Here is a 9,804-nt window from a genome sequence, read left to right on the forward strand (position 1 = left end):
GTAGAATGTTTGAATGCACTTTTATTGGGGAAGCGTGCCATAAAATGTTGAGAAATGTAAATACTGAAATGTAACACTGTTTCATTTGTAAATTGCTTGGGGAACTATAAACTTAGTTTGTATTGTAATATGAATTGAAGATATTTTCCCCGTATTTTTAGATTGGTCTTAACTTTGGGTTTTTTCCCCGTTTTCCCTCCCGCCGCCTATTTTTAAAAATACATACTTTGCTTAAGTCTAGATGCAGAGAGCTAGAATCGTATCAGTAATGGCAGTGTTTTCATAGTTCTGAAAGTTGCTGATTTGGCAACAGTAACAGTTGCTTGAAAGAACCAAGTTTTTGGTGCAAAAAGACAACATACAGTATTACTTCAGATCTCTAGAATCATATCTCTGTGACTCCCCTGCGTGTTGGCAGGAAATCAATAGATCAGTTCCAAAGAGAAGCTAAAGAATTTTCTTTTTGCCTCCAACTTGGCAGAAACACATCCTCAAATATAGTCCATCTGTGTTATTTCAACACAAATTATAAGCATTACAATTATTACTTATCTCTGAAACAAGTCCAATATGTGTAGTTTAAATAAGTAAGTTACCTTTGATCTTTTTATTTAGCATAGATGAACATGGAGAATGATAATGGAGAAACTGAATGTGATTTCTCATCCCCTAACTTTGTCTGATTGGAGTGTTTCATTGATTTTGCTGAATTACTTGTATATACTTTTAAACTAGCTTTTAATACAAACTATATAGGTTTCTTAAAAAAAGGAAAGCAATATTACACCTTCTCTTCTAAGCGCACATGATTGCAACTCTGATGAAATTTATCTAGGAAAGAATTTAGCCAACCATGGAATTGAAAAAAATGTTTGACTGCATACAGCTATGGTGGCAGCAGTGAGACAGTTACAATTTCATGCACGATAGATCCTTTTTTATGTAGGGATAAGAAGGAAACTTTTTGCTTGAGCATGTTAAATTTATAGAATGTACTTCTGTACTCGGCTGTTTAAAATAATAACAACAAACAGCTAGGTAATAAAAATTAAATGTCAACAAGCTAGACTGCACAATTGGTATTTGCATTACATAATTTTTTTTTCTTTGCAACACTGCATAATTCTGGTTTTGTTATTGTTGGGCAGGTAAGTGAAAGAAACTCAGCCATCATTTCACAAATATTTCCTCAGTCCTATAAAATAGGAAGCTCCTTTTCTAACCAGAGGACAGCTGCATTCCTGAAGGAAACAGAGTCCAGTGAACATTGCAGGACTGCTGGCTTTTACTGTAGTCCTCCATCATTACGGCATACATGCTGTATATCTCTGGGCAGGGTATAATACTAGCCTGAGACTTCAGGCTCACTCAAGGCCCCTGAAGGACTGGGGCAAAGCCCCCAGAGTGCCTCCAATTGTTGTCATCAAATGGTACTTTTTTATCTGTTAGAAGGAAGAAGTCATTAAATATAATCCCATTTCCTCTTTGAGTTGAGTTGACTTGAATGATAATCATGTTTCAGAATGAAGATTTTCACTGGCCCACCCTGAGCTGCCTCCCCCACCCCATGGAGGGTGCAGGTGTAGTGATTTGGTGGCTTCTCTTCTGATAGATTGGGGGGGGGATTGTCTGCCCACATTTGTCCCCTTGCTTGAAAACCTTTGTCAACTTTTTTTTAAAAAAATCTTCTCTGTGTTTCCTTTGCAGCCAGATGGCACCAGCAAAGAATGTGTCTTCATTGAAAAAGTCTTGGAGAACAACTACACGGCTCTGATGTCAGCAAAGTACTCAGGCTGGTATGTTGGATTCACCAAAAAAGGGAGGCCCCGGAAAGGGCCCAAGACCCGGGAGAACCAGCAAGATGTCCACTTTATGAAACGATACCCAAAGGGACAAGTGGAGTTACAGAAACCTTTCAAATATACCACAGTGACGAAGAGGACTAGGAGAATACGACCAACCAACCCCAGTTAAAAGACCAAGGCAGTGTCTTGCAAATAAACTACAAGAATAGACTGTACCAGAGAAATATTTTTACACTAAAAATAAGGGAGAAGTTCTATTTTTGTACATTGTTTTTTAATTTTTTTTTTTTTTAAAGACTGGGTTAAAAATAGAAATCCACTGGGGAAGCTGTAAAAGATTTATTGTAACTTGAAGAAGAAAAAAAAAATGAATGGCTCTATTTAAATTGACTTTTTTGTGCTGTGGATTGACATACAGGTGCTTTATTTCTCACTGGGAATGGACAACGTTTGGAATGGACAACATATTCAAGCCAATCCCTAGAGGGGAAAAAGTTCATGTTATAATAATAATAATTATAATAATAATAATAATACTAAAAAACCAAAACCACAAAACCAAAGAAAGCCAAAGTTTCCCCCCCCCACCCCTCCCTCCCCCATCCAACCCCTGAAAATCCTTGGATAATTCTCTGGTGTTGCAGCCCTTGGTTACTTCGTCTCTGCAAGCTAGGCTGAGATGTGAAGATCTGCTGATCTGGCATGGGGCTTCCCTGGAGGGCTCAGTACCTCAATCCTTTGTAATGTTTCCAATGACATAAGGTGTCACGACTCTGTGATCCTGCATTGTTCTGCTCACTTCTGGAGAATGCTGCTAATGACCTTCAAGTGACTAAGTAAAATAACCTAATACACCAATGATAAGGGAGTATTTTAAAAACCAGCTCTATTATATATATATATGAATGCATGTATTATATTTATGCACATAAATATAATACATATATTTATATATATAAATATATATGTATTATATTATAAAGCTATTTATTTCATTTCTCTGTATATTGCAGTTCCATGAACCAGGTATTACTGCCTCAGCAATTAAAAATTATTTAAAACACATAGACGTATTACTGCTGTTCATACATTCCCCTCTCCCCCAGCTTTTCGCCAAACTACACTGAGACTCTTAAACTTGTTACCAGAGCTTGGGCTCGGTGAGAATTTAGAGATCAGTAATAGAATTTTATGTGCCAGGACGGGAAATAATTGTTTCTCCTTTGTTATGCTAGTCCTCCCATCTCTTCCCATTCCACTTTGTTGACTTCCTGCAAAATGCTCAGCCTTGTCCAAGCACAGGCAGAGTTTTGAAATGCGGTGTGCAAAGGATTTCTTCTTGCTGTGTTCTCTTGCCCATTGTGTTCTACTGGGACCAAGCTGACTAGGGGACCACCTGTTATTAAGTGCTTAGTGGGGATAATGGGGATATCCCATTACTGAATGCCCCCAGTGTGTCCTCTCCACAATGCAAGGTGATTTTCCTGCTCTTAGTCAGCCAAAGGCTTCTGGCTTTTCTAGCCAAACTGGAACCAATCAAGATCTGAAGACGCTGCTGGACCCCACTGGAAGTAGCCCTGTATCCAGGACAGGAGCAAGAGGACAGTGAGATGCAGTGGCAAGGCCTGGGGAGCTAGTATGCTTACCTTCAGAAGATTATGTACTTTTGTTTTTTTTTTAAATGCACTCTTAGTCAAAAGCCTTTTAAAATAAACTTTATTTTCCTTAAATAAGAAACCAAGATATGTTGTGATTGCTCAGAAAAATGTTTAATATGTGCATTGCTGTAGAAAATGCTCTCAATCAAGTGAATGGGAGAGAAAGCAAGAGAGGCTTTTGCATGTGGGAGACCCAGTCGTTAATTGTCCAATGAAAGGTTTCTTTCCTTCTTTTTCTCCCTTCTTCATTCAGTCTTCCTATCAAGGTGACTTGCAACAAGCTAAACCTTGCCCATGTTCGGATTTATATTTATTCAGCCTGATGTAGCCCTGCTACTCTGTAAAAAAGAAATAAAAGGATTAGCTATACTGCAGTGATGTCACAGCTATGACACACATGTCAAAGGTAACATTTCAGGTAACTTGCCAACGTTCACCAACACCTGACAACAACTATTCTCAAAACTATGCCCTATTCTCACACTTTTTTGGGGGGAGTGTGGAGGCCGTATGGGAAGTGTGTGTCCTCTGAACCCTCCAGTGGTCATGTGTGTGAGAGAGAGCCATGTTCTCATATGGTGTCTGCAGCTTCCAAAAATTGCATGAGAATGGGGTGTGCTTTTGCATGGTTTTTGTAGGCCACAGAAGAGCATTTGTAGGAGCTGTTTCAAGAACAAAGGTCTTTTGCCACCCAGAGCAGCCTCAGGTAGGCTGCAGGGCCTGCCAACAGAAAGAGAATGCCATTTGAAAGTAAGTAGTGCATGGCAGTTCCAGAATACTGGGCTGTGAGGGCAATGGCACCATTTTCCAAGGCTCGTGTGTCTTGGGGAATGGCAGAAGATGTTTTTTTGAGTGGCAGCAGTAGATTTAGGGCTGAAGTGGAGGCCTGGGACTCTGCTTTACTCCCAGACTCGGCACTGCTGGGTGCTGCTATTCAGGTTGGCCTAGATTTGGGGGGGGGGATTAGGTCTCTTTTATTTTGGTGCTGGGGGTGGAGTGACATGCCAGCAGAGTCAGGTTAGGCATTATCCAAATTGACATACCAAACCCAAAAAGTATGCTATCACTGTTATACTGCAACCAATAAATCTAGTGATAGGAGTGGAGCAGGAATGAGGAATGTTCCCCTCTCATGACTAGTTTGCACAATGCACCTGGACTAGTCTGACCATTGACCAGTGGCAATTTGGACTTTGCCCACCCCCTTCTTATAATTCTTCTAGTGCATGGAAAAAATGCCAAGCAAGATGCTGCCTGCTTCAGGGGTTTGGCCAGTCTCTGAGGAGAGCAGTGAGTACAACGATGTAGGGAAACATCAAAGATATGTGTACTCGTGGTTCTCCTTTCATATTATGATAACAGCTGTCGAGTGGAGAAAAGGCTAACGGATAACTGATCTGGTTTCCTAAAGTATTTGCTAGGCAAGCTCTTGAACCCCAAAATTTAGAATTGTGCTTTGGTCCTATTTCATGCACATGCATTTTATTTCAGGTTAACACAGGACAGACTGGGACCACTGCATATCCGGTAAACCTAGTGCTGGTACTTTGATTCTCATGCAGTTCTCTGTCTTGATGTTAGGCAATTCTGTTGAACAAGGCTTTCATAAGCATTATTCATTATAAGCTCACTGGTTCAGAAATGTATTGGAATCCTGTTACAATTGTGGGAAGTAATTTAAGTAACCCTGAGACCTTGATGAGTACATGTAAATATTTGAAAGGTTGGTATTCTTGGTGCTTACAAACAAAGGATGACTTGGATGTAAGTTTTCCTTGATTCATATATACCAAGACAACATTGCGGAATTAAAGATTTAGCTAACAGACCTTTTCTTTTGCTTCAATATTCAGTTAGGTGCTCATTACTATAAAAGAGGGGTATCCAATTAATAATTTTTCATGATTCAGTTATGACTTTTGGCTACATCAACATTTATATTCTGAATAATCATGAAACCAGAACCTATTGAGCAAATGTAATAGATAATTGGGGTTTCATAAAAGGGCAGAACATTACAATTTTAAAAAATTAATTGAAGTAACAACATCAGCCATTGGCAATCAGATTTTAGGGATGTAAATTTGTGATTGTCTCAGAGATCAAAACGTCTTAGACTAGCAAATAGTATAGGACAAAATAAAGGTGGCAAAGGGTTACTAATCACCTTCAGTTAATTCCCAGTGTGAATTGATCCTTCTTCCCAAGTGTTTGCTGACCAGGGATGGATGTGAAACTGCTGCCAAGAAAATCAGAAATCACATATAAAGTGATTGCCTTTACTTCAAATTTAAGATTTTAACCATTTGGTTTGCTTTACAAGAGAAATGGTTATTGAGAAAGAAAGATTTCTCACAGGAAAAGGGAGCCAGAAGAATCTCTGCAAAGACATTCAGAAAAGAGCTTTTTTGTTTGTTCAATAAATGACCCCTGCAGGTAAGTAGCAAGACTTGCTAATAAGGAACAAAAAGGAATGCCAGCCATAGGGATTTGCAAGGCGTTCATACTTTAAATTACATTCCCTCTTGTAATGACAACTGGGATCAAACCTTGGACACGAGATATATTATAATATATCTTATGACTAAGATAGGAACAAAAGTAATGTTTCACCACTTCTTCAAGCTTTCAGCAATAATGGGAGAGCATTAGGAGATGGGACTGGTTGTAAACTTAGAAGAATGTGAATGATGCTAAGAGTCAACAATTCCCATTACAAATCTACATTCCAACCCTGTATATAGTAATTTAAAACACTGAAGGAATGTGATTTTGCAGACCCATATTGTGATCATATATCTTTTTTGTTGTGTGGATAGGATGACAGGCAGCATTGTCTGCAATTTGTTTTCTGTTTTCTCTGGGAAGTCTTTGTGAAAGGAAACAAAAGACAGCAAATGTTACATTGATTTAAGAAAATAAGAAAAATGGCAAACCGATTCAAAGGCCTCTTTAGCTCAATATGATGTATAACGCAGTCCTCTATTCACCTGGAAAGATAAACAAGGATATTCCTCTTCCACTGTTGGTCGCTAGCAGATGATTCTGAGAACACTGCTGTAATTCTGGTTGGAAGTACAAACCTATTAAGACTGCAGCCTGGAAACCCTCTACCCCATTAATGTGTCTCATCTCTTTTCAAACAGCAAATTAATGGCCATCAAACAGCAACTTATCAAGAACTATAAACCCTCGGATCAGTTTGAAAAGGCTTCTGTGTCTTTGGACAGTAACTTCCAAAAGCAGCTTGACCTTCATGCCTCAGACCAGGGGTGTCAAAATCAAGGTCCGGGGGCCGGATCTGGCCCACGGGGTGCTTAGATCTGGCCCGCAGGGCCGCCCTGGAAACTGAAGGACTGGCCCGCGGTGCTTCTATTAACAAAAACAGAGCTCGGTTTTCATTGGCAGAGGGTTGCAGGAGGCCGTCACAGCTGAAATGGACCTCGGGAGCCCATTTTTGCTGGCAGAGTGCTCGGGCCACCACAGGCGCTCCCGACACGAGTGCTGTTGAGCCACATCCACCTCAGCCCCCCAAGATCAAACACAACCCTGATTGCAGCACTCAATGACATCGAGTTTGACACCACTGCCTCTGACCTTTAAATTCATAATTGTTATCCAAGATTACTAAAAAATATAGTTTTTAAATTTTATTTCTATAGAGACCCAACTCAACAAATGCCAGGTCTGGCGAAGTGGCACAACACATTGTATGTGTGTTTATTATTTGGAATTGCTAGGCAGGATTAAGGTGAAATCTTAACTGAATCTGCATTTTTACTCAAAATTGCCATCCTGGGCTATATGGATCATGATCTCCTTCAGTAGAAGATAGCTTTTTCTTTTCCGACAGGCTTAGTAAATGTAAACAATTCTTTATGTCAAAGTTGTAATACTATATGTGCTCATATAGAAATAAATTCAACTGTACCCAGTGGAACTTATAAAGAGGTGTAGCCTTAATAGATTTAAAAGGTACCTTTTAAATCTATTATCTTTTTTTTCCACAGCTCAGACAAGGAGAATATGACATTTTGTGGGGTATGTTATTTTTTGTCTATCTGGCTGCTGGTTTTGAGACAGTTATGGCCTAGGTGAGGAAAAATAAACAAAAAGGATCTTTTTCTGAAAATAAACCAGTGAGAGAATGAGGGAACAGGAGACCTGTCTATATACCATGGAACCAATAATCCATGTTTGGCCTCTCTCAGTTCTGAACCAGCTTCTAATTAGGCCTCTCTGCTCAGAACATTTTATATTCCTGGGAGACAGCCATTTTGACACACTTTGCACATACCTTTATGTGCTTTCCCTTCCTAATCCTCCTTTGCTTTACAGAAGCCAAAAGGTCTTCCAGCCAAAAGAGAAATCAAAATCTTTTGCTGACTGCTTCATGTATGAATTAAGTGGAGGGTTGTAGGTGGGATCTTAATTAGCCCTTGTAAATGGCAGGGCCTTGAAACCATACCACCTTGGGGTCTGATCGTGAGGACCACACAAAAGCTAAGCAACTGCTTCTCTGCACCCAACTGAGGTGAAATCCACTATTCACAAAGACAAGGCGCATACAATGCACTCCTTCAAAGGAACTGTATCTCCTTAAGAACGAAGGCGGTGGGAACATGGGGAAGGGGGGAGGACCACTTCAGCCAGTCATGGTGGTCGTATATAGAGAGATGAGGAAGAAGAGAATTTCAGCTGAGTTGAATGTGAAAGGCCAAGGATATAAAACACAGCAGGCTGAATTTAGGCCCAATGGCAAGAGAGATCTTGCAACCACCTTCACAGCATTAAGTGCCTGAGTTAAAAACGCTAATCTGTGAGCTCATGAAAGTTGTTCTAGTTAATAGCTGCCGTCATGGACTGTTTTCTCACACAGCCAAAGAGACGATCTTTAACTAGCAAAGTCCACCAGGAACATTTGTTTGTTTATTTGTCTAATTTCTATTGCCGCTCATCTCACAAAATCAGTGATTCTTTTTTACTTTCATGGATGGCTATTCATATCATGTTTGGAAATATACAGCATGTTTGGAAATATATGCACAACAAATTATGCATGAATGCAATAGTCACTGTCCTCCCCAGATGGTGTAGTTCCATCTGTGACCCAAGTCAAAATTTATGACTGGCATTATGACATCCTGAGCATCTTGGTTTTCAGTCCGTGGTTCAGTAAATTACTTTGCATTCATTGGGTGGAGCACCAAGATAATAGGAAAGTATAGTTGTTATAAAATCTTATTTATTATACTTACAATTTTTTCATATGCTTTTATTCCTTAGTGGTTATCTGTTTTCAGTGGGAGATCAGCTTCTCTGTTGCTGCCTGTAACATCTACGTATTCCATCTGATAGGCAATATCTTTTCACATTATTATTCTGTCACAAATTGATTTGGGACAAACTTTGAGCAAATAGGAGAAAGGGGATTGTTTTAAAGTCAGACTTCTTTAATCTGATATCCTAAAAATCTAGTGAATGTTCAAATTGGAGATCCGTTATAGGCAATTTTAAAAAGCACATAATAGACTCTCACAGAAACCAGACTAATTATTGACTGAAACAGTTGCAAATCTCACTTAATGTAGCTTAAACAGGACCTATAAAGTAGGAAAAAACAACACAGAACGGAGTGAAAATCCTTGAAGGTATTGACCAGATTACAGGAATAACCACAGGAAAAAGAAGAGTAGACTTGAATGTCAATCCATTTTGTACACAAAACACAGACCCCTCAACTTTGTAATGCAAGGTAAGAAACAGTCAATACTGGAGATGTATTCCTGGTAATATTAAATACTTGATGGATGGGAAAACAATTGGTGAATAACTGTACAATACCTAAGCTGAATCTATACTTGTTCTGGATTTTTTCCAGTCCATTGCAGTGGGTGGCATTGGGGAAAAAAGAAAGCTTTTGTTGAAATCTGACATTCACTGATAGTTCCGTGGGAATCTAAATAATAAAATAAAATAAAGAAAAATCCCACAACATTGACCAGAATACTAGTTTCTAAGCATTTGTAACAGAATAAATATAGAAAATATGCTCTACGTTCAGTTGTGCAGCTGAATAGGAGCCGAGGTGGCGCAGTGGTTAGAGTGCAGTACTGCAGCAGATCAAATCTCACTGGCTCAAGGTTGACTCAGCCTTCCATCCTTCCGAGGTGGGTAAAATTGTTGGGGGCAATATGCTATTTAGTATACTGTCTTTGGTATAAGCCGCCCAGAGTCCTCAGAGAGTGGGCGGCATAGAAATATGACAAGCAAACTGTCAGGGTGCTAATTAATCCCATTCTGCTTTTGGGTACCTTGATTTAGAGGATGAGGATGAATCG

The 9,804-nt window shown here is 39.4% G+C and overlaps 1 protein-coding gene and 1 long non-coding RNA gene across 3 annotated transcripts in view; one reads left to right on the forward strand and one right to left on the reverse strand.

Moving 5' to 3' along the window:
- The window catches only part of FGF18 (fibroblast growth factor 18), a 133,518-nt gene extending 131,498 nt beyond the window's left edge, over positions 1 to 2,020 (forward strand). Inside the window, exon 2 of one of the 2 annotated variants that reach the window (XR_015731283.1) lies at positions 1,708 to 1,821. Coding sequence is in view for 1 of the 2 variants with exons in the window: in XM_034432303.3 (XP_034288194.2) it covers positions 1,708 to 1,974 (267 nt within the window). In the remaining variant the exon portion in view is untranslated. Of the gene's footprint in view, positions 1 to 1,707 lie in introns of both variants that reach the window. The other variant, XM_034432303.3, reaches the window with a different exon arrangement.
- Positions 2,021 to 3,680: 1,660 nt separating this feature from the next.
- LOC117674333 (uncharacterized) lies at positions 3,681 to 7,892 on the reverse strand. Its single transcript, XR_004593801.2, has 3 exons — positions 7,761 to 7,892; positions 5,631 to 5,702; positions 3,681 to 3,801 (listed from the first exon to the last, which is right to left on the reverse strand). It is a non-coding gene; the product is annotated as an uncharacterized LOC117674333 (long non-coding RNA).
- Between the last annotated feature and the right edge of the window lie 1,912 nt (positions 7,893 to 9,804).

The sequence above is a fragment of the Pantherophis guttatus genome, chromosome 1, assembly GCF_059756535.1.
Source record: "Pantherophis guttatus breed Tessera chromosome 1, ASM5975653v1, whole genome shotgun sequence".
Lineage (NCBI taxonomy): Eukaryota > Metazoa > Chordata > Lepidosauria > Squamata > Colubridae > Pantherophis > Pantherophis guttatus.